This window comes from Sturnus vulgaris, chromosome 4 (genome assembly GCF_052056855.1).
Source record: "Sturnus vulgaris isolate bStuVul1 chromosome 4, bStuVul1.hap1, whole genome shotgun sequence".
Classification (NCBI taxonomy): Eukaryota; Metazoa; Chordata; class Aves; order Passeriformes; family Sturnidae; genus Sturnus; species Sturnus vulgaris.
In genome coordinates this window covers 53,728,819-53,754,949 of record NC_142246.1, presented here as the reverse complement: position 1 = coordinate 53,754,949, position 26,131 = coordinate 53,728,819, and the positions used below count along the sequence as shown (strand labels likewise).

Here is a 26,131-nt window from a genome sequence, read left to right as displayed (position 1 = left end):
GTAGTGATGATAGTAACCAGCAATAAATAATTAAGTTTCCAATTCTTTGGTACAATGCAGATATACATTCAAATTACAAGGAAAAAACCTTTCTGGCTAAACAAGCAAGCAGTCTTTTAACCATTGTAAGACCAATTTACTTTGTGCTTTTTGTTTTGTATATGATTTCACAAATAATTTCAATGTCCTTAAATGATGATCTGGAAACTTACTTTAAGGAGACACCTTAATATAAGGTACCATGGTATACCTCAGCTTTTCTAGAAACCTGTCTTTAAGCAACCCAGAATGTGGAGAATGGGGAGACAATGGTACTGCCCTCTATTCTTCAGTATTTCTAGCTTTGATTTAGATAAATGTACTTAATATCTCAAATAACTGTATTTTGTTTTCAAAGAATTTAAAGAAAGTACTGGAACTAGTAGGTAAAGCCTTGGCAGCCACTGAAGAACTCATCTTAAGTGCTAAATGTAGAATGGAATTTGGTACCCAAACCAGTTTGTCCTTTGGCTACTCTGAGAAGTTTAATTGGAGATAAAGGTGGGCTTTGACAGTGCTGAAATAATCCCATAAAAAGCTGTGGGGCTGGGGGATAGTGCACTTGTAGGGCACTGTCTGCCCTGGAGGAAAGGGCTTTGAGCACCCTGCCCGTTTGCGTGTGTTCCTGACAAATAGGAGAGTATACTGCCTTTTCCTGGCAGCCTGGCCACCTTGAAAACAAGGGATGCAGCTAGTGAGTTTTTTGCAGCCCCAGCACAAGTTAACCCTGGCTTGGCCCCTTGGCTCCTTGTTGCCATGACTGTGACCCCTTACTGCAGTTTTAGGAGGGAGTCTTGGAGTGACAAGCCTGGGGTATAGTGAGACAAATGGTTTCTGCAGAACTACCCTGCACTGCATGTGGCCACAGCAGGGCAAGCTGTGGTCTCAGTGGCATAGCCGTGATGTCCAAGTGAAGAATAATCCTAATTATTCTGGTTTTCCTTAAAAATGTGGTATGGGAATCAGTGATGTAAAGGTGGCTCTTCTGCAGGGCACTCTCAATATTCATATATATATATATATGCATATATGTGCTTCACTCATCTTGGGCAAAGGAAAATGGAATTTCACGAGACCTGAAAGAGAAAATTATCTCCAAGAACCAATGCTTAGCCCTGTGTAAATGTCTGGTAAATCAGTTCCCAGCCTTGACTTCAAAAAGATAATGAAAGTCAAAATGGAAGCCAAGATCCACTCAAGACTCATAAGTTTCCTATGCTTGATCAGTTATTTTTTTAAGGCAATTCTTCCAATATAAATATTAGTGTAATTACTCATCCTTGGCTACCCAGTCCAAATGATCAGTAGGCTCTTTTACCTTGGGAAGGAGGATGCAGTCTTGGACATCAACTCAAAACAAAGCTCTGATTCATGATCTAGATTCATAATGAGACAACAGTGTTTTAACAGTGCTTTTCAAATTTTATATATGAGATTTTTTTTACCTAGTCATCTCCTTTCTTTCTGTTATTGGTTTGTTGGTTTGAGGGGGAGTGGGCTGAGGGAGATTGTGGGAATAGGGGATGACACTGGGAAGAGATCTGCCTACAGATCCTAGCTGGTGTGACTTTGGTATTTGGTTCATGCTTTGTTTACATGCACGGTTGGTATTTCAGAGACGGGTGGTAATTACTGGCATAATACAGAAAAGATGAAACACTCTGTCTATTGGAAGAGTGTACTGTGTGTATTGATCAGGGATTTAATAGAGCTGCTTCCTGTCAGCTGGCATAAAACTGACCCAGTGATGACAAGTTAAAGAATTACAGAGACAAGATGAGGAGGAACTGACAGGAACCAAACAGTACTGTGCACACTCTCCTTCCTACCTGTTTGAAATGCACCTTCAAGCAGTGACAGTATCAGCTAACACATTGGTGTCGTTGGCCTTCTTATTATTGTAAAGGAATTCATATTAATATATACTCTGTACATTGTCCTTTCCATCAAATTTAATTTTTGACAAGTGTGAGCATGCCTGTCTTATGCTGATACTTTTTTCCTGTCTTCTTTCTTTCTCTCTCTTTTCTCTCCTTTTGGTTCATTGTGTTCACTGATGAGTGGATTACTCATAGAATGTTCTCCACTATAATTTATGTTTATCTGAAAATAGGAACTGCAGTTCTTCAGTAATAATGAACTCCTCTATCTAAACAGTCTCTATTTCGATTCACTGCCTTCATTTTCTTCATGTCCTGTCATTTTTTTTCATCTGCTGCTGCTGTTAATCTGACATCCTTTGCTCCAAAAAAAAAAAAAAAAATGTGTTTTATTTACAGGGCACAGCATTTGGAAGTGCTCCTGTACCTTCTCGCAGGCAATTATGTGAGTCTCTTAAATTCCGCTCTGTGTTGTAAAGATGACTATGTGTTCATGTGCTGTAGCATGGCATGCCAATCTAGAGTTAATGCCCTGAGGTCAATATTCAACCACTGGTGTTGTATATTGCCTGTAACGTGTTTGTAGCTAACAGCTTCTATTGACCCCTTCTTTATTTCTTTGTTGTGTTTTGTTCAACACATCATGAAATGGGGCTGCGCTGTGCACTATAGATTTACAAGCAGGGAAGAAAATACCGTAATGACTCAAAGTCTGGAGGGAAATAAGAATAATGTTATCAGATCATGTGTGCAACATAGTAATGAGTAGTATTGTTGAAACTAAAGAATCTCTTTCTCCTATTCTTCAAATTAATCTCTCCATTGCGCAGACAAAAGAAAAAAATAATCTGGACCTCAAAAAACAAAGAAATGGGAAATCAAACAATGTGGTGTAAGGCAGACATTACTGAGACTAGTTGTATTCCTTATAGGACTTTCCTTCTAATTAATTTGAAGAACAAGTCCATCTGCTGAGCTGGGGAGAAAAGGGAACTTTTAGAAAGGGATTTCATTCTTTTTTTTCTTAAATCCATTGGAATTATTGACCATAAATAATCTTTCTTTTAAATTAAATTCCCCCATCATCTACCAAAACCCCAAGAAATCACAAACAAAATGTGCTATACATTTTTTTAAAAGAAAAGAAAAAAAAACATAAGAGAAAGGCTTGCATTCTAATTCCAGATGATCTCGCTGCTGCATTAACAGTGTTCAGGTTCACTGAGTTCAGATGAGTGTATATATTGAATGTATAGATCCTCAGAATACCATCAGACTTTGAGATGAGGACTTTCTTACATTCCTTATTTCTGTCTTTCTCCTCCTACCTTGAGTTAATGTCCATCCTAAAGGCATTGGTGTCTTCCATATGCATATAATGAGCTACAGCCATGCACTGCATTATTATAATTATTGTGCACTGCATCACACCGCTGAATGTGAAACAGATTCATTATAATATAACATTACAGGCTTTTTCATGAATATAGTGCAGCTTGACTGATGCTTCATTGTTGGCAGTCTTGAAACGTGTTGCTTGTGTAAATTCACTGGTGCTGCTCTTGTGTATTTCTAGGAAAACATACGGCATTTGTCTGAGTGTGGGTCTTGCAAAAGTTACCAAAAATATGATCTGTATATGACTGTCATTTCTTTTGTGCAATTATCTAAGATGTTCCTATCCTACTGGGTATATCTAAGGGAAGAAAAAAATACCAAGATGTAACACTCTTCATGAAATATAATTGTGCTCCTATTACAGTTATTTAAGGTATGGTGGAAAGAATTAATATTCTCACTGTGTCCTTCAGAAAAACAATGCTGAAGTTATTTTTCATCTGATATATATGTCACTTAGCAATCTGCTAAAATGAAAATTTGAATTTCTGGCTGGTTTACTCGCTTTTAAATTAGTCCTGCTACTGATTCATATGATTAACAACCTCAGTGAAGACTTCAGAAACACACTGGAACTACATGCTTTAATGTGCTTAGTTATAGATAATCAACATGTCCACTTCCTTCCTTGTATGGAGCCCCTGTGAGGTGAAGGATGAATTGTCACAGAATGAAGTGACAGGGATCTGAATATAAGGGAAGGTGTGGAAAGCACAGAACATGTTTTATCTGGCAAAGACAGGTTAAAATTTGTGTAACAAAACGAAGATGCAGAGCTCCTAAATACACAGAGGAATGGATAATGATTGGGTTAAATATGTGGATGAGTAGGCTGGAAGAAGTGGTCAGAATTTCCACTCTTTCTCGATGAAATAATAGTAAAACTAACACCACTGAAATGGTGAAATGTGAGAAGTTTAAAGCAGCATATACAGAATGTGTCAACAGCTTAACTTTGAAGCAAAAGGAAACAAAAAGCTCCCTGTGAATAAGGGAACTCATCCAGGTGAACTACTTCAGCCAGCTGTCGCCTTCTTTTATATGTTTTGGTAGGCAAAGGTTCTATAGAACTATGACTATGTTGTGGTAAAGGTCTAACACGAAGCTAAAATGAGAGCTTGAACATCCTGACCTTGTCTTGTTGGGGATAATTTTCTGGTCCTTGGTGTCTGTTCATGTGCCAGAATGGGAAAGGAAGGTCTGTGGGAATCCAGAGCAGCAATGCTACTGAGCAAGTGCCGTGTCCTATTAGGCCGAAACAGAAAGGTAGCAGGAATGTTTTCTTCCAGGTGGTGTGACCAGTGATCCTACAGTAACTCTACTGCAATGGAAGAGGCAAGAAAGAGTTCATGTGAGATGTTTTAGACTACAGGGCACTTGTGGCTGCTTGACCTGCAGAGTGAGCGGGGGGGCTCAGTGGTGGTGTTGGAAGTCACTGTGAAGTCACCTCTGGGCATCCAAAGCTGTGGTAGACACTGAGTGGCGTCTGTGCCAGTGCTGTGTTATGACATCTGCTCTTGGAGCTCAGGGCCCAGAGGAGCTGCTGGTGAAATGTGGCAAAGCAGGGAGTGGTTGAGACTGAGATGCTGTTTATAAGCCATTTAAAAATAAATATCTTCTATTCATAGGACATTTTAACACTCCAGCTATAAACTCTGAGACACTGAGTATAATAATAACAAATAAATTACAATATGGGAGTTAAGACTCCGCAAGATAAAAACTTGCCTTCTGAATTTGAATGGATTACAACTTTGTTTCTGTTTCACAATAAAACCACCACCAGGAGTGGGAAAAAAGGAATGTACAATTCAAACTAACAAAGAATATGAGAACATCTGTAATTAGCAAACAAATAAGAAGCAAGGACAGAGGATAAACTGAATGGGAAGTACAAGGTCAATATAGATGTCCTCAGAAGTCTAATGATAGCTGTCTGAAAGAGCTTTGGTCATTGGAGTACTGCTGACCTAAAGGCAAAAAACAGATTTACAAAATACAGTTATGACTAAATAAAATGCAGTATCAAAACAAAATGTAGCTGCAGATTTTTTGGCAGAATTGCACTATAATTGCCTTAGGGAGAACAAAGCTCTCATATTTTCTCTTGTTGCTTGTTCATCAAATGGAGTGGAAGCACAAATACGCCAGTGAAATACACAGAGTAGAGTAAACCCCACAATTCTGAAAACACATATGTTTGTTGCAAGATTTCCTTCAAATTGCACCCTTGTCCTGCAAAAGTACATGTTAGAATCAGGATTGTAGGTTTATAGCATGTGTTGAAGCATAGTGTATCTTGCACCAGATGACAATTTTTAATGTTTTTATGTCTGTGGTCTTTTTGGTAAAGACTTTATTCCAAGCATTTTTCCTTATTTGACCTGAAATGTCCTCAGACTGAACGTAACTGCTAATTGAATGTGACAGTGGTAGTACTTTTTAAAAATATGTGTAATCGTTTACATGTAGTTTGGGAAATGAAAAATGCTTACCTGTTTTGATTAGCACTATTTAGAAGAAATAAATGAGAAAAAATAGAAAGACCCTTGCTATAATAGATGCTCCTGAAACAGAGTAGGAAGGCATCAAAAATCAATACAGTTGTGTGGTACCTGACAATCAAGTTTACAGACAGAAAAAAATGGTTCAGTTGCTTGAAATAGCCATGCAACATCCAAAGAATTTCATACCATCTAATAATAAGAAAAGCGCCAGAAATGAGTGCAGCTAAACTAATCTCCTTGGCTTGGAATTTCATACAATGAAAAATTAAAAATAAGCCAACCTAACATCAAAATTAAGGGATTCTTAGTTGGCTCAAAAATGGCATTTTAATGCTGCAATCTCACGAAGTTTAATTAGTTAGGATAAATACAAATACATCAGTTTTAAATTGTGGTGATTTCAGTTACAGCAAAAAATATGTAGAACTGAAATTATGAGAGTTAAGTTCCTAATGTAGACTTGTCCACTGTCAAGTTACTTTAAAGCACTAGACAGCTTCTTTGGTTAACCAAAAGGAGAAAACAAGGAAATAAGAAAATGCTGAGAAATGAACTACTTTTTTGATTCATGATGCACTGCAGAAGAAACCTTTTTCAATGGAATGGTTTTCTGATAAAGAGAAAAACCTAAGGTGGTTGCAGTAAATGAATAAGTTGTGAATGAAAATAATTAAAATGTTTTATTTCAGAGTTTTAATGAAATTCGTAGTGAATAGGCTGGCATACTAGGGAAAACAGAGTCTCTTGGGAAAAAGTACTGGGAGTCATTTTCTTGTAGAGTTGATCAAAATATACGGAGCTGAGGTATAAGTAGTAGTTTGGTAAAAACAATGCTTTATAAAAGCTTATTAAAATATCTGCATGTTTCTTAAGTCATACCATGGTAATAAAGGTTTATCTATCAGAATTCTCTTCTATGTAGGATAAAAATTGTAAGCATAGGAAAGTAGAACAGTATTTTTAGCTTTATGAGGAAGTTTTACCCTCACAGACAGATGCAAAACTCTCCTTCCAACCATAGACCAAACGTGACTTCTCCAGACTGAACATCTCACTAAGAAAATGCTGTAGAATATTCAATTCAGATATATATTCCATTACAATTTGGCTAGAGCATAGAACACTATCTGGCTAATTATAAAAGACCTCCAGACAGGTTTTAATGGAAGTAATTCACTTTCAAGAAAATTAAACAACAGCACTGGAAATAAATTATGTAAATAGTAATAATCCTTAGTATATATTGGTTTACATTTTTGGCTCATACTTCTTTATTGTTTTCTTTCTAAAAAAGGCCTCATCTGACAGTCACCTGGTAAATTCAATTTAAAAATTCGTCTTGAAATTATCTATTTAACTGGATAATCTTTTGATCAGGTTTTTTACCTCAGTAATATGCTCTTAGTGATTTAGACTTATTGTAATGTAGTCAAAAATTATTGCCCTATTAACTCCAGTGAATGTAAGATCATGCTCTGCTTTTGCAAAATGAGAAAATATATATTCTGACAATTGATTTATTAATATGTTATTATTTTTAAGTCTTTCATTTGTGGGAGAGAATTCTAATTCTTTTAACAGCAGCTTCTGCTTTCATTCCTGTTTCCATGGAAACAAACATTAGCACAGTGAAAATTTTTAAAAAGTTATTATTTTAAAACATTGAGGACTGGAGATTTCATTTAGCAAATTTGGAACCCACTCATGAAAGCCATAGAACTTAGATATAAAATAGAAATAAAAGGTTTTTATGTGACAGCCGAACATGTGGGTTTTATTTGCCTTTGTTTCTTAATTCCATGATTGAAAAGAAGGATAATTTTGTTACTCATCGGTTTTTGCTTGATGAGGGGGAGTAGTATTTATTGGACTGCTTTGTATAGTGGTGTATTAAAAGCCAGTTTGGTTTGCATACTTTGTCTGAATATGGAAGAAGAAAACAAATATGTTGTTGCTGTGTTACTGTGGCATTGGCCATCTTGGCTGACTTATCACTGAGCATGGAAAAAACTGTGGCCGTAAAAACCAGATACTGTGTCCAGTTTAAATAGAGTAGCCCTTCAAAAACTTAGTCTTTCATCTTTGGAATAAATAGTCTATCAGGGCAAAATTCACTGAATTCAGGCATAATCACGTTTTCCTGTCCTGCTTTGAATTTTTAGACTTGATTACACCTCAGTCAAGGAAAAGTAGAATATGGAAGCCATGAGCTTGAAGAATTGTTTTCTGTTTGTTGTCTGTGCTTTCACTGCCATTTATAGTGTGTAAAAATGAGATACATTGGTTTTCATTTATTTTGAAATTTAAAAGATGAAAACTGAGGTAATCCATTAAAATTAGGGAGGCTCTTGCTAAATAAATTTTAAACCACTAGGAGATTGTCAAAAGAAAGCCTTCTCTCGGCTTCTTGAGCTGCCTCAAGTTGCTGTAATTGAATGCTTCTGAAAATTTTCCCTTCAAAACCTCTGTAAAATGTAGTTCAGTAGTAAAGATTTATTTTGAAGTAATTTCTATATGAAGCCTTTTAATATTTTGGGGGTTTGTAAACTCTTTGTTCTTGTGAAAACAAGCAGAAAAGCCAGCTTCCAACAGATGTAGTTAACACTCTTAAGTTGGGGGTTTTTTTCATTTTTATTAGTAATTTCTGTGGTGACTATGTCTTTGGTCAATACAAAATGAAAATCTCTAGGACCTCTTTCCCTCTTGCATATCAGAAAAAAATATGTAATTAAAATTATTAACAACTCCTTTCCCAAAAAGACTGAGCTCTGTATTTTCCACAAAATTTCATTAAACTTTTCCATGAACAGGGAATTGACATTTCCATATTTCTATTGCTGGAATTTGTGTCTGTCACAAACAGAAGGCATTGAAGGAAAACCTCCAGAAACCCCTTCCAGCCAAGACATCTCTGAGTCTGTAATTTGGGAAGCTCTTCTATGGATGGAAAGAAGAGAAAAAATGTGCAGTCTTTGAAGCTGCATCTTTCTTTCAAGTTTATTTTCCGGTTTCCAGTTCTTGTGCAGTTAATCTAAGAAACTTTAGCTACTAAACCTGGTAATTTATCTTTTTTAAGTGCCTGATGATTGCTTTCAGGTTTTCCAAATGAGATTGACTTTTCCAAGTGGTGATACATTTTTTAATTCTAAAAATAAGGTTAACGCAGTAAAAAAAATTCTTCATTTAAAGTAATATTTAATTTTAGGCCTAACAAAATATTTCTGATTGAGCTGATCACTTTAATTCAGGCATCAAACTGAAGAGTCCCTTATTCACCTAACTCAATTTTGAGTAATTAAATTGAATCTCTGATAGATCTCCTTCAGGAGTAAACTCAGTTTCATTTATTCTGAATAAATTACATCTCAAAGTAATCCTATTTCTGATTAGTCAGTTATCTAAAATCTGGCAGTGGTTTTTTTTTTTTCTTCTTCTATATATTTTTTTAGAGCTATATCTGAATTTTAATGACTTGTCAGTATAGCCATATGTTAACTTATGCTTTGTCAGTGGAGTTATTTCCCTCATTCAGTGCTTCCCCTTTGCCCACTGTAGTATTACTGCTGTTCCTGGACTTTTCCATACAAAAAAATCCTTCTCTTTCTCCAGTGACCATCTACTGTGCATAATAATAGTGATACATACTTTCAGATTGCCTATTGATGAATTTTGCTGTGAAAAACTTGTCTTACTACTGGCTTAGGTGTTTGTTTTTTATAAACATTCTGTTGATCACAGAGTTACCAGATGTTTATATAAGAAAAGGATCAGGAAAATGAAGAAAAATTACTTACTTTATGTCATTAATGAGAATAATAGGTCAGAAGAGTACATTGAAATTCAAAATAAGGCTTCCAGTGAAAGAAACTAGTAGAGAAACAACATGATAGAATGAATGTGAAGAAGAGTGAACATTTACGCTCAGAAAATATGAAACCTCAGGCTAAAAGACTCTCAGGACCTTTGAGTGTCAGAGACTTCATGGCTTCAGATACCAGTCTGCTCATTGATGTTGCAGCAGACTTGAGCAAAGCAGTCTCAGGCAGAATTTAAACTAAGGAACATATTTACCCATGTTTTTCTGATTTACAGGTCCAATTATGAAAAAAAGATTTTCCAAGATGTGAGGAGTTACAAAATCATTTTATGATGACTTACAGCCTGGACACTTGTATTTTAGTTACCTTGCATGGCATTCAACACTTAAAATTGTGGAGACTGCATTTGCTTTTTGATTAATCACTGTAATGGATAGTGCTTTTCTCTCATGTACTTAAGTGAAAAACTGTTGTATTCATTGTTTTGGTCAGTAGTTCTGTCTTCAGAGGATTAATGAAATTTGGGAGTGCTAAAGATGGTTTCTTGAATTACTTAAATAGGCAAGTCAGTGTTCAAAAGTTTCCAAGCCATTCCCATTAGCATCCGTTAAATGCAGTGGAGAAATTCTAAGGAACTACACTTCCTGCCACACTGCTGGTTGTTGCATATGTGACCAGAGATATTATGAATATGTTTTGCTGGGCATTGCTACAGATGTGTATAGTCTGAATAATGAACTATGGCATTTGTTATTTTTCTGATGCAACTACTAAACCATTTAACAGTTTTCTGTATTGTATTTACATCCATTGAATAGAGTGAAAAAGGTGCCTTTAATCAACATGGCATGACATTTTATCCCATATTTTCTTTCTGAGATTTTGCAAGTGTTATTATCAGAATCTCTTTTGCATTTTATCAGTAGGGGAAAAAACAGACAGGCATCTTGCTTCAGATGGTTGAAAAGAGTTAAATGTTGGAGTAAAAATATTCAGCATTTCTCTGTGCCATACAAGCATGTATGTGAATGCACTCTTTGCTGTTCTCTCCCTCACATACAAGAGACAGTTTGTTCCTTTCTAGAGAGAACTTACACAAATGATCCACTCTGTTGTTTTCCTATAGACACCATGGATTTTATATGCTTCATAGACCACTAATTAGAATTACTTGTTTTTACTGTGATGAAGCAAGACATTGCTAATGCTTGAATTATCTATGGGTATTTATCAAGTTCATCAGTAGGAACTATAAATACAATTAATGTGGCATGGTTTGCTGAAAATTAATATTTGGCATAATACAGTTTTAAGCCGCATTATATATGATACTTTTTAATATCGCCTCAATTTATTCCTCGTCCAGTTATTTTTCTAAGATTTTTCTCCTTTTCATCCATTCATTTCTAACATCTGCAAAATATCTGCTGCTTTGCTTTTGTAGAAAAGTCAATTCATTACTGTCATTTGGTCATACTGCTGAAGTTCAAACACACAGGAAAAGAATGAGAGGCTTTTATGTGCTTTGTTAGAGTCATCTATTGTTGGGAAATAAATATCTACTGAATGTTTTCTGGAAGCTATTTCAAGCATTTGTTATAAGAAAATACAATAAAAGCCTTATAGAAAACCTCTGTAACAATAATTTTTAGATCCTTTCTCTTCAAAATGCTAATAATTGCCTCCATTTGGTTGTTAAAATAGCATATTATATGAACTTCGCTTCTTTCAGAACTTTTTAAAAAAATAAGTAATGTTGTTGACATTTCCCTGTATATCTGATCTTTGGGGTTTTAAAAGACCAAGGAAAAGAAATGAAAAAAATGAACACAGTAAAAATGAACACTACTATAGATAATAAAGATATACAGGGGTTTTATTACTTATTTTAAAATTACATGTTTTGGCAGTGAAAAATCTTATCCTCTGTACTAACAGTATAGCTGAAGAAACCCACTGGTAATTCCCAAGTGGAAAGAATTGTTCAGTTTTTCTTGTGGGGTCTGTCATACTTCTACCACAGTCTCCTGTCAGCTCTCTGGGAATGACTCTAGACCTGGACTAGAAAACTAGTAAATAGAAATGCTCCATAACTTGTATTACGTAAATTTCCCTCTTTCCCCTGTCTAGCAAAAGGATGCAGTGTTCCATGTTTTTACAGGTAAAAATGGTAAGAAGAGTTAACAGAAACCATTATTTGTTAGGATAGTGAGAATATGCATAAAGTTGGCCTCATGCTAGCATTTACTACTTTACTCATCATATTATCATCATTACTCCTGGACTGCTTATATTTAGTTTTTATGTGTAGGCTCAGACATTGAAATTTAGGGATCAGGCACTTAAGCTAACTGAAGCATGACTCCAAACATGCAAAATGCCATCATGCACGCAAACAGAGGTGTTTAGGAGACAAGCATAGGCAGTGGGACAAAGGTGTGATTCACTAGCTAGACACAGAAATAGTCCAGAGGCACAAATTCATGTCCTTGTATATTTCTCTCAGGAAGACTGGATCAGCCTGCAGTAGTGTGGGTTTATGTACAGAACAGCCCCTACTGTTCCAGTGTCACTGTGTGTCCCTGCCTGCTTCTGGGCTGTCCTTTCAGCACAACCAGTTCTTGCTGACTGTATTTTACCTCCTATACATCAAAAATAGTACCTGATGTGAAAAATCATATTATTCTATTTATACATAGGGTTTTTTTTCAAAAATGAATAAAAATCTGTGGAGATTGAGAAGAGAGGCAATATTGGTGTGGGATCAGCTTGGTCTGTACTTGTCACTAGCTACTGTTTTGTAGTCCTCACTTGCTTACAGTTTGTGTCTGAATTTCCACTCTGAGCTAGTGTTTTTGTAGATAAAACTTTGATGGAGATGATCAGTGTCGTGTGATTTTTCTCACGGGGACTTGGAGAAAGCTTTTGAAGTTCAAATTTATTTGGATTTTGGCTATCTTGGCCATGTGCAGCGTATCTGATACTGTCAGTTTTGCCTACTCACCTGAATGAATTATAATCAATAGAATATAAGCCATTTCTAATATTCATTAGAAACGGTTAAGGAGTCCTCCCATGAAGAACACAGAGGCTGAGGCCAAACACGTTTGGTTTTGTTTTGTTTTGGGTTTTTTTTGGCTGGCATCTAGGCCCAGTCCTGGTAAGGCAGAGTTCCCAGTTGATGAGCTTGCGTGGAGCTCTCTTGTCACCTCAGCTTGTTTGGTAGCCCACAGCTGTGGCATGTATGGTGATGTCTGCCCATGGATGATGATCTTGCCTACCAGTTCATGACTGTAACTTAGTTTTACTTGCAGTCTAGTTGTTATTTTAGCTTCATTGACTATGAGAACCTTTTCTCAGGCAATGGCATGGGAGCATATACTGGATTCAGCTAGAGATTTCTCTTGATCTGTTCTTGGACCATACAAAAGATGGTAAAGCTGGGCAGCTGTCACCTAGCTGTAAACCCTTGTAGTTTTGTCCTTCAGGAGCAGTGATTGTTTGTAAGTTGAAAATTTTATCTAACCTTATGAAACAAGCCAAGAGTCACTTGTCTAAGCTGTGTTAATTAGCACAAAGCAACTGCTACTGTAGGTTGGGAGCAGTATGGCTGTCCTTTAGCATAACATGAATGACAGTGCATAAATCCCCCCTTTTCTTCTTTTTGTCTTCTTATGTCTCATGTGGCAGGAGTTAATGATGTAGGATGTAACTGGATGACACTATGTTTATTTTCTTCTAGTGGCACCCCTTGGCTCAACCTCACGTATCCTATGAGAGTAGGACACTGAGATGTGGGAGGTGGGATGCTCCCCTGGAGGGCTGTGTGTTCCACTTCTCACCTTCCACATACAAGAATTATTTTCTTTTTCCCTAATATGCCTTTCAGCCAGACAGGTGGTTGTACATGCTTAACTTCAGGGATGTGAATAGGAGAAAGTGAGACTGTTCCTGTGTAGGAATAAATGTTTCTGTGTTCTTGGAGCAGGGCTGGACGTGTTTCCACCCTATGGCTGATTTTGTGTTCTCTTGCCTCAGCACACACCACACAGCAAGAGGATCAGGGCATTTAGGCGGATTTCATGTGACAGAGTGAAGGAGTTTTATTAATTTATAAAACACTTAGAAAACCTTTGAAGATCTCACGTCCAGCTGTGAAACTTGCCAGCAAGTTGCAGATCCAAATGTTCTGTTAGGATCAATGGAACTGTTGCTTTACTGAAAGCTTTGAGGATGCAATAATTTCATTTTAGCTGTCCAGGTCAGGTATGAGCATGGGTCTCAAGATTTGAAAAATTATTTCCCTACTCATCTTTCTGAAGTAGAATCTGACTTTGGATACAAAGAAAATGTTTTTTATTATTTACTAAGTATGATATTAAATATTATGTTTATGGTACTATAAATACTTCAAATATTTTTAAATTAATTGTCAAATACAGCCGCAGACTAAAATGGGAGTCACATCTGGACATTTTACAATTCACTTTTACTTCAGTGCTAAAATTTAAATGCAATTTGTGCAGTAAGTCATATAGAATAAAACAATAATGTGGAAAATACCCTGCAGTATTAATTTGTCTGCAAATTAATTTGAAGGAAAATTACTGAGTCTGAGTACTTCTGTGTGCCAAACGTGTGTTTCATAGCCATAAGCACAGGATGCCTCGCTCCAGATTCACCATTTTCTTTTACACTGAGCTATTAAGTACAAAAGCAACCACTGCAGGAAGGTGGACTTTTCCTAATGGATTTATAATGACATGGAACAAACATTCCAAAAAATAGGTAACTAAATAATTACAGGATGAGGTGCTATATTGTTACAGTTTTTCAGGTGTACTGTTTAACCAGTTGCCTTGCTTCTGAATTAGGTGGAAAATAAAGCTAGACAAATATGAAGTAATTCTTCATGTTGCTTATTTAGTAACTGTTTGAAGACTGATTTGATTTTTTTCTTCCCTTTGAAAAACAACAGGCAGAAGGCAATTTAAATACTGTAATTTATCTTTGATGGATGATGTATTCAAAGTAGCTGAAAGCAAATAATTCGAGCATGTAGCAATTAACATTCTGATCCCACTAAGGGAGCTGCATATGCTGACCCTCAACATCCAAATGTGCTCTTAACAGGTATGAGGTCTAGTGCTAATTTGAGCTGCAAAGGGAAGTTATTGCACTTTCTTGTGCTGATTTGAAATGAAATGCCAGATGAATCTACAAAGGTGTTTCTAGCCCATCCAGATTTAGGTGGCCAAGTCTTGTGCTGCAAAAAAAATCCACAAGCCTTTGGGAAGGCATGAAAGGAGTCATGACTCAGTGACATGTCAAGCCCTGTCCTTCCTTAGTCTAAACAATATGAAGTGAGTATTATCTAAGCCATGATTTATGGAACCTTCTCATTGTTGATGTGGAGTCCCACCAGAGGTACCTTATGTTTTCCCTATTCTGTTTTTATTAATGCTTGCTGGAAAAGCATCAGTGTCTGTAGAGGAACTGCTGATTCCTTCCATAATTTCCTTGAGGACAGTGCAGCTGTAGTACAAGTTTGTGATGCAGAATGGCCTTCTGGCTCTAGAATCAGCCCCACTTGCAAGGAAACAATGCAGGTCCTCTCAGGTAAACAGAATACTTCACAGTCATATCTCTGAAGTAAAGCACAAAATGCATCATGTAGTTCTACAGTCCTGGTTGAAATCAGTGATACGAATGCAAATCTGTAAAATCAGACAGAGTTGTTATAATCCTATTTCCAGCACATACTTCACAAAGGCTTCAGGGTGATTCACGTTATAATATTTTGCATGCTGGTTTCACCTTGAGATCCTGATGTCAAAAGTATTAAATGCTTATTCTTTTTTGTCAAGTAGCCTTGAGATTTTACTTTTGCTTTGAATTTTGTCTGTTCATTGTAAATTTAATTATAAACTATAAATTTCTCAATGAGAAAATTTAAGTGTTTGTCTTTGTTGCTTTACCTGGACAGTGGAATGCTGATTTACTGATATCAATGATTTTAGTTTTTGGTCCATTGACATTCATTATTTTAGCTCTACCAGCATTTTAAGTTTTGGGGGTTTGTGGGTTTTTTTTTTTTTTTTTTTTTTTTTTTTTTTTTTTTTTTTTTTTTTTTTTGCCAGTTAAATTTTTTCCTTGGGTGCTTGCATTTGTGGGAGTAATTTTGAAATGCTTGACATTTATAAGTGTATATTTCATAGGTTTGATGTTACCTACCTTCTTAAGACCAGAAGCTCATAAAAAGCAGTATGATTAGACATTATCGTCTCATAATTCGGGATAGCTTATGATTTTAATTAAATTTTGATGTATAGGATTGCTATTAATACGTATTTTATGTAATAACAGCACTGGGGAAGGACTGTTCTCTGCCCAGATCAGTGAATTGCTAAATTGAAGGAGAGATGCAGGTGTTCTTGTCCTTCTGATTTAGCTGAAGAGCTTCACCAAATCCTACACAAAGTAGGGTTGTAAAGAGTTCCTTTGAAGTATGAAGAGTAACACATTTTAAATAATGTAACAGATATATTTGAGGCTTAACATCTTCAGTATATGTTACTAGGCTGTGCCCAGTCCTAGGTTAGGTCAAAAAGTGAGACCATTTGTATGACTTTTCTGGAAAATCTGTTGATATAAAAAATAATTTTGCTATTTTCCCACTCCCTTATAAATCACTCTATATAATCAGATGCCATTAAGCATACATTAACCTGTAGTTTTTTAACTATGTGAAGATGAAAAGGCAGAAAAAAGATGAAAGACCATCTTTCATGCCCTTGGTGCAGATCTATTTGAGATAAGAGCCCATATGCAATTTTTTGTGTTAGAAGTAGTGGTGTCACATCAAATAAAATGAACTCTTACATTGAGTGTTCCAATTATACTAATTCTTTAAAGTCTACTTAAGCCTTTGGTGGAAGAAATATTTCTGTTTGTCAGTAAAGCTTAAATAATTGACCCGAGGACTCAGTGTTCTTAGTTTGCTTGGTAATCCATGATAACTTTCAAGCCAGAGACATCATATTATCATGAGAGTTCTGCTTCTTGCAGTGACTTATTTTAAGACAAACTTTCTGTTGTACACAGCAATGTATTAAAGAATGCAGAATGATAGTATATATAAAAATTAATGGATTTATTTCTTGCACTCCAAATTACACTATGTAAATATTTTTGAAGTATGCATTCACCTATAATTTTAGCCTTTTTAACCCTGTCAGTACCTTTGTTACCACTATTATTATTGGAGGACAGAGTGTTGCTTGGAGGTCTGCATTCTGAGATTGAGACACCAATCTCAGAATATCAAATATCAAAAATATCAAAACCTTAAGCAATTATTTATGCTCAGCTACTTCTATTTGGACTTGTCTGGATGGGTGTTATTTCCTGTGTGCAGATCTATTCTGGCTCATTGAGACCAGCATTAACTGTTTGCCAACTGACTTCAAGTCGCCTGGTTAATTCCAACAGTTGCAGGCTGGAAATTACCTGAGTATTTTTGAATATTTTGCATATTTTTGTACCAAAGAAAGAACTACTACAAAATACTTTACTTCCTTTCTTAAGTTATTTTTGTATGTCTGAGCATAAGGGAAATCCAGCAAAATCAGAAATAGTTTGTCTGGTGAGTCACCTCCCAGCTTCCACTTATCTTCCTCTTTCAGGTCTTATCCTCAGTTTCAGGTATGCACTGTTTAGCACCTACTCCCTGAAAAACCCAAGAAAGGGAGTACATGCATATTTATTCAAACATAACAGACCTCATAAACACAGTATTACTTCGACCATTCATCTGTTTTCTTCCATTTGCTTTGGTTTGTTATTTTTAATTTTATTTTATTTATTTGTGGTTTAAACCAGAAACTCCTCAAGGTTCAAGTTCTATGAAAAACTGTAAAATATCTAGGCTGTAGCGCTGTGTTAAATCCATAATGGTTTAGGTTCCATTTATTTATAATAAATAACCGAATCTCTCACAGCATTCCCTTTGAATGAAGCACACATAGGGTTGTATTTCTCATGAGGTGGTCCTGGAATAATTTGCTTATTTAGAAATACATTGTTTGCATTCTTTTTTGTAAGAGCTGTAATACGAGAAGAATATAGGATAAAAGGAGGGGGAAATGTTCAAGTGGCATATTTTATTGGTTTTTTTTAAAGCTGACTCCTAAGAAATAGCTCTGTTTTATATTTAGAAAACCTCAGTGTCTGTGGAGCATCATTATATGGGATACATGAACTTTAATACAAGAAAATTGTGGGTTCAAATATAATACAGTCATTAGGTCATATTCAGATAACATTGCTTAAGTGCTCAAAGGCTTCAAAGTCAATGCCAATCATTGGATCCTAGAGTGAACTTACTTGATAAACTGCTGTTCTTCATCTGTACAAAACAATAGAGATTGCTGGCGCTATTGATTTTAATGCTGTAAAGCAGAAAGATGATCTCTCAGGGGAGCTTGCCCATTTAAATAGCAATGTGAGTGTTAAAATTACACCTTTATTTAATATTAGTTCTTGAATGGAAACTTCAGAAGAGAAGTAGCATTTATTCACTGTTTGAATCAAGGTACCATGTCATAGGTGGCATCATATTCAACAACAGTTTTATAAATCCATGAAAGGCTCCACAAACACAGCGAACTTCAAATCAAAACCCACAGCTACGAGTTTTAGATGTGCATCCATTTATTTTTGTGAGTGGAACACGAACTGATACTTCTGAGGTAGAGAAGTTTTAATAGCAAGAGGGTGCAGTAAAATGTTGTGTAAGGAGAAAAGAGACAAGAAAATAATATGTTTCAATCGCCATGGAGACAAGAAGCAAATAATTACTTTATAATTATGTGTTACTATATATAATTGAGATTCTTCTAGGAGAAAAGTAAATAAGAATATCTGGGAAGTACTTACTCCAGTAATTGATTAAAAGTCAACAAATTATGCACATATTGTTTTACACACGGGCAGCACTCATGATGGAACTATTCCTGAGGCATTGGTTCTCACAGAATATGTTTTTGATGGTGAGCTTAGTCAGGATAATGAACTGCTTGAATTATAGAAGGTATGTCTCTGGGAAGATTTCTTTGAATACTGATCATCTTCTGGTGCTAGGTGTACCTGTTTAGTAACTTTTGATATAGTTGCCACAGCAGAATAGTAAGTGACATCCAGGATGTACAGTCAAGTTACGGGAAATTCCTGTGTGTTATTCAGGTAGTCTTAAAAAGTGTGACCTCTTCCTCTATAAGTGAAGGCAGCTCTTCCAGAAGCAGCAGTACTTAAGATTGTATTTGCATAAGAGTACCTAATTTGCAGGTATCAGATTGAGCTTTAGGGTGGCAAAAAAGTAAATGGCACCTGAAGTTTCATATATTTTTCACCACCACCAAATTTTAGTTTGTACAGCTGGGTGTTAAATATGGATTTTAATTTCTATTTTGTTGCAGCTTTTATTAGTGCTCAGCTGGTGAATGCAGCAAGTGCTCGTAATTGGAAAAGGCTGTTTTGTTCAGGGTAACGTGATTTGTACTTCTCTCCTTTCACAGAGGAATTCCTGTGAAGGATTAAGCATCTCTACTGAGTTGTTAAGCCTGAAGAGTTCAGGATATTCCTTACCCCTCAGTATTAATCCAATTAGTCTATCCATAGAGAAAGACAAATGAATAGCTGTGTGCCCTGCTTCTGCTGTGCTGTAGGATGCAGTTCTGCAGCTGTATGTAGTCATATGTCTATAAAGCACCCCTAATATTGTTTCCTTTGTTTCAGGGTTTTCCTAACTCCATTATGAAAATTTGTCATCTTAGAGACTAGAATTCGAGGAGAAAGTTATTCCCAGACAGGCTGTAGCTTCATCATTTGATTGCATCTGGTGAATAAAGCAAAGCACATGAGGAGGATGAGAGATGAGATACTGTGGGAGCCAGCTGACTCAGTTCATGTGCCGAAATAATACAACTCAACAACTTGTTCAACTGAGAATTGAAGTGTTAAGTCAAGGCAACAGGCACCTGAACATGCACGGTGCCAGACACTGCCTGAGCATGAAGGAGGAATACGGGAGGAGCAAATGGCACAGTCAGGACCCAGGGCTGAGCTGGCTCGCTTTGAGGCTCTGTCTTCGTGCATGGGCAGGATTGTGTCTGACTCACAAAGGAGTCACTCCAGCCCTGTGCAATTATAAAGCAGTGATAATTTTGTAGTCTCTAACTTTCAGAATGTTGTGGAAGAAGCTTTTGGAAGAAGCTTTTCATTATATTCCAGCAGATTTCGTATAGGAGGTGGTAGTGTTAAGAGATGAAAAATATTTGACTATAAAAACGAAATACAAAATTGGGGGATGAGATACTGCATTATAATGAACAATGAGAAACAAACTTCTCAGCTCTCTTTTAAGTTAATTTCAACTGTAGTACCTTATCAAACAAAAGAAAGATACTGCAGTATTTTTATAAAAACTTAGAGGCCTCTTGCATTTTTACATTGATTGGAGAGTGCTAGGACCAGGTTTCTCAGAGGTAGCACAAGGAAACAGAAGTTAATGTTTGCTGAAGTCAGTCCTGAGAGGCATGAAGAGAGAGGAAAGGCCAGGGACTGCCTGGTGCCAGGACAGGGACATGAGCTGGTTTCTGCTCCCCACGCAGTGCTCTGAGACAGAAACAGAGCCTGGGCTTGTGTCTCCTGGCACAAGTTGGTTTTAGGGACAGCTGCTGCCCTCACTGCTTCTGCTGAGGAAATCAGGAGCACTACCATTTATTTTACTTCATGGACATCAAACACTAAGTCTTTCTTGTTTTTTTTCCCTCCACAAATGGAGCTATGTGTCTGGAAACACCTGGTGTGTTTGAGACTCAAACATCACTTCTGAATGTCGTGGTTTAGGTCTTCATAAGAACACAGCCGGGAAATTTTGCCTTCTGATGCAATTAATTAATCCCTAGGAATAATTTAATTATATTTAGTCCAACTCTCCATAAATCCAATCATTTATTTGTTTAAAATAAGAGCACAGGCATGAAAGTACCTGATAGTAAATTTCCATTAAAAAAAAATAAATTCCCTTAATCAAATTCTGAATATGAAGATGAACTAAATACTAATGTGCAGTGTATATTTCAATTTTGCAACCTGAATATTCAGGCCTTGCAGAAATACTAGCAAGCTTAACTTTTTTTCCCTGGAAGTTGAAAACTTTTTAGGTAAAGATGCAATTTCAAAACCACGTAATAGCTTCAGAATAAATGCAAAAAGTAATGTGATAAAATAATGGTTATATTTACAAACCAATATTTTTTGGTGACAGCATTTATTTGATTTGTTAAAAAATCCATTATTTTCAGGATGGGTATAATAAATTTCTTATAAAATATTGAAAATACTAATTAATTCCTGTAATAAATTGGTATCAAACTTACCGCTGATAGAAGCGGTTATTGTAATGACTTTTGCATCTTGAACTATAAATAATCCTTCCATATAGGATGGAAAAAGATTACCTTTTTGATCTAATAGCCTTAAAAGAAGCTTATAGATAGATATTCTTAGACAAAGAAGTCAGGAGTGCAAAAAGCGTGTACAAGATCTCTGTATTTCTTCATGTCTTGGCTACTTTTTCTGAGGAACTTAGTGACTTTTTTTTTATTTGGAGCCCTGTAGTTCTATCACACTCATTTTTATTTATTTATTTTTTGTTCCTGTTTTTGTGCAAATAATTATAGGCTTTCTAAAAGCCATCAATTGAAGTAATCTAAGTTGCACCCACAATATCCAAATTACTGAATAACATTTTGTTTCCATGCTTGCCCAGCTTGCACATTAACTACCAGCACACTGCACTTCTCTGAGAGGTGGATCACCCCAGTCAGTTCCTCCCTGTGGTCAGTAAATGTTTGCACTATGGATTGCAGATAATCAAACTCATCATTGATGTCTCTTAATGTCAGCACTCAGCAATTCCACCCCTGTCTAGAACAACTCCGTGGGAGAGAATGAAGCAGACGCTACTGCACTCTGTGCTACATTGACCAAATTGGAATAAACCCACTCCTGAAAAGTTCGACAGATCTGTGTTATCCCAGACGCACAGTGGAGTGTGTTTTCCAAGTATGTTTCTGTTCAACAGCGTTCTTAATTTCCCCCCATCACTTTTAAAAACCAGCTAGGGTAACCACAGGACAGAGAAGGGGGCTGGTCATGGTTGTGCTGTTCCCATACATATTATCAGTGTGTGACTGATTCATTATGGGTCAGAAAAAAACCTGTATCTGGTGTAGTTAGATGCAGAAGTGGGCGTTGTTGTTTTTTCTTATCTCTGGTGCCACACAGCAGTTTGATATTTTGAATACACCTGAGGAAAGGAAAATATTAGTAATTACAGTTCTGAGTACCTATTGTGTAAGTGAAATACAAAGGAAGGTAGAGACAGTAACCCCAGAAGCTTACCCTTTGGAGACTTCATCTCACACAACTTGTAAAATCTTTATTTTTAAAAATAAAGATTTAAAAATTGCAGTTTGAACTTCAAATATTAAGACCCTTAAACACTGTTCAAGTATGTTTAGCATTTAGTTTTGGTCCCAGAACTTCCCCACTGTTTTACTAATAGAATTTGGCCTTTATAAGCATTTGAGACCTAATGAAAACCTCTTTATGTATAAATAATATTTTGTTTGTACAACTCACTTTTCAGTATTTTGAATAGGAGAGGCAGCAATATATGTCAGTGAGTTTGGATAAAAGAGAAACAACAAGTGGATCAATAGTTTACTTAAAATGGAAACTACCAGTGAAGAGTGTTTAGGGCAGCTTGCAGAGACACATCCAGAGTTTACCTGCCAGTTGTCTTGGTGAATCATCACTGTGCAGGCATTCAGAGTAGCTTGATTTGCTGGAACCTGATTTCATTTCACTGATGCACCAGTGATCAAGAGCTCCTTAAGTCCCTTTGATCCACCTGAGTGCTTCTTTCTATCCTGCCAGCTCCTTTACAGTATTATGAGGCATTACCACTTCAGAGGAGAAGATTTTTCCAATGTTCTGTAGGTCATGATGTATTGAAGCCATGACTTTACTCACAAATACTTTGTATATGCTACATTTCTGTGTCTTGCAGAGGAAGGGGAAAGCTTATCCACCAAGCTATTGATTGGCCCATGATGGCCTTGCCCAGATATTTTCTCAGTCCTTAAGAGTCCCTAATTATTTCCTAATGGTCTGAATGAAAACAGACGGAGTCTAGACAAGATAGCATTTAAAAGAAGCAAGAAGTGAGGCTATCAGAATGTGTTCATGAACTACTGCTGCTTTTGGTTTGCTGTACACTTGGAAGACAGGGCTCATTTTCTGAGGAATAAACTATACTCGAAGTATGTTTAAGACTGGGCTTACTGGGATGCACTACCATACTCTGAGGTGCTGGGCTGGCCCATGCTGCTTGACCTCCTGCTAAGATGTAAAGTTGTGTTATACAACAAAGCATCAAAACCAGCCCACAGAAATTCATGATGATTTAGATATATTGTCCATCTTTGTATTCTCGGTGCTGCTTCTTAGGCCACATTTTTAAATATAGGGCCAGTGTAGACAGTCTCTTTTATCATCAACTTTATGAGACATTCCAAAGACCACGAGAGAAATATTTTGTTGGCCAAGGTTATAGTTAGCATTCTACAGAAGAGCACAGATTAAAGCATGTGGCACAGCCTTGTAGTGTAATGTCTCAAATCAGAGTCATGGTCTCACCCATTTTTTGTACTGAGCATTGCTTACTTGCATTGCCAGCATTCTCTATGGTTAATGCATGAGCCAATTCACAGATCTTTCTTCTTTTATTACTTTTTCTGTGCTAGGAATAATGTGCCCACACATCCTTAGTGTTTTGCACTGTTATGTTTCTCTTTCGATCCTAGGCAAGAAAAACAGGCTGAAATCACAATTAAATATTAATAGCTTAGGATACTGAGGGTTTGAAAATTACCTATTACTTTTATCTTGGAAAGTAGAGATGTTTATTCATTAGTCACAACTTTATGAATCAGTTGTTTAGTGGAACATTAATCTTCTTTTTTTCTATTTGCAAGAGTAATCGCTTGACTTTTCTTTTGCTTCTGGTGAAATTTTCTTTGTGTGTATTACATGCTAACATGGCTCTGAAACAGCTTCTCACTGAAGTTATTCTTGGCCTAATTTCCTGCATTCTTAGATGAAGAGTTTTGCAGTAGGGTTAAAATGATATTTGTGGCTGTGGGCTGCAGAACCAAGTATCCAGATCCTGAAATCCACACTCTAAGAATAAAGGCTCCAACTACAGCTGCTTTCTTTGGATTTTTTCCTTAAACATTGATACTCTTTATAGGTCAGTGATGTTCATACTTGCACTGGCTCTCAGGTGCCATAAGGGATATTTGTTTCTCTCACAAAAGAGAGACATAAGGAGAAGCTTATTTTATCCTTCTACCTACGAAAAACTTTAAATACTGATCCAATCCTGCTGTTTACATAGGAAATTCAAAACTTATTGTTCTTATGAGTTCTTAAAAGTTAGCAGATATGCTTGGGGCTGTCTGATATACAATATAACTAGCAGCGGCAGGCAAAAAAAAAAAAAAAAAAAAGAACTATAATAGAAAAAATTACCTCATAAACTTGTGATGACAGTAGATATTTTTTGGCCACAACTGAAAAGCCAGCTTAAAAGAGAAACTATGCTTGGGTTAGAAAAACTGGAAAAATGCTCAAAAATAATTATTCCTTCTCATCAAATAGATACTTTGTCATGACAGAATTATCATTTCAGATGGTTAGAATGGTTCTCATAAGGATTTTTGCTTGGTATAGATGCACAATTAGATGCACAATTTTATTTTTCTCACCAGGAGATAGAAAGATTATTGTTTGATGTTTAATTGGGTGTATATAAAAAACTTGTTTTAAAGATGGCATGAGTTAAAAAAAAAAAAAAAAGAAAATGTATGTGAAAGATGCTAACTAAAGATCTTACCATAATGTTCTCTCAATTATAGCAGTTCATCTTTTATTCATTTGTCACCCTTGGCACTCGATTACATCAAATTCTCGTTGGAAATACAAAAGAGTGGATTCCCACTCACTTCCTTTTTTTGCTGGCTTTATTGTGGATGTGCTTGAAGAAAGAAGTGTGTTTTCAAGTTGTTCTGAAGGCGGTGAACTTCAGAGCTCTCCAGACCCGTTCTGCAATTTAGTCACTTTATGCCAAGTGACGTGACCCATCTTCTGTGTTGGGGGCAGTGTTCCTCTGTGTTTTTCTCTTGTTAAGGATGAGCACTCAGGAAATTAAAAGGATATCCAGTAATTGTCTCAGTCTCATACTGATCTTACAAGTTTCAGGTTGCAATGTAGACCTGGAGCTGGAATACATTAGGAACTTTAATAGATGGAAGAATGTTATGGATTTGGACAGTTGGTTTTCCTGGGTGATACTCTGCCTGCTTGGACAAAGGGATCAGCTGTATGGCAGGGTTGCTGTGGCTTCTGTAATGTGAGATCCTGCTGGGGCTGTACATCTGCCATGGTTTTAAAATAACACTGCTGAGCATGCTCTAAGTGTACAATATATTCTGTGTGTGCCACAGCTCATAAAACTGACAGCGTCATCAAGGATGGAAATGACATTTAGTTCAAACTCTTGGACATTGCCAATTTCTGAAACTTTTATGTTGAAAACTCTTCTGCCTAGCCATGAGGCTGAACAGAAGAATTAGCAAGATGGTACAAATCACAGTATACATATTGCCATAATTCTTGGATGATTTTCAGTAGGAAAACTAGAAGTAAAAACTTGACTATCTTTCAAAGTGTTTGCACATGCATTTTTGCAAGTATATGCCACTTATTATTCAGTAAGTGAAAACCTAGTTAGCCTTCAAAAGACTTTGCGAGCCCAGATAACCTTTTTTGAAGCACAGACATGGAAGATAAAGTCTAAGAATATGTATATGCATATATCTCAGTTAAAAAAAAAAAAAAATGAAGGTGCCCAATATGACTTTCTAGGTCAGTGAAATAACTGAGCTAATAGCAAGGCATGCTATTGTACATAAGACCATGCGGTTTGATAGATTTAACTTATTGTCATGTTCTGACCTCTTCTGATGAGGACATGGGGTGTGAGCATGTAAATTGAAATGTCATAGCAATTATGGAATTAATTTTAAATATATATGCATAACACTTCCATCTTGCAGTTGAATAATAGTATTTAGTCTTATGCTGTTTTATGATCTCCTGGAAGATATCTGCAAAAATAAATCTTTTCACTTTTGTCAGTAAACTACTCTTGCTTTTTTTTCTGATATTATTGTTTTTTTTAAAAAAAACAGTTGCAGAGCTATGTAAGTTATGCATAACCATCCTTATTCTAAATGATAAATGCAAGATCAATTACCAATACAATATCAAAACATCCTGACAAATTTTCATAACTTGA

At 36.2% G+C, this 26,131-nt stretch overlaps 1 protein-coding gene across 5 annotated transcripts in view; it reads left to right on the top strand.

Annotated features, from left to right (window-relative positions):
* CCSER1 (coiled-coil serine rich protein 1) overlaps window positions 1-26,131 on the top strand; it is a 623,842-nt gene that overhangs the window by 478,207 nt on the left and 119,504 nt on the right. For 3 of the 5 annotated variants that reach the window (XM_088163986.1, XM_088163987.1, XM_088163988.1), the window contains exon 10: window positions 2,319-2,364. The exons of the other annotated variants lie outside the window; for them this stretch is intronic. In XM_088163986.1, the coding sequence (XP_088020112.1) occupies window positions 2,319-2,364 (46 nt within the window). The remainder of the gene's footprint in view (window positions 1-2,318; window positions 2,365-26,131) is intronic. 5 annotated transcript variants of the gene reach the window in all.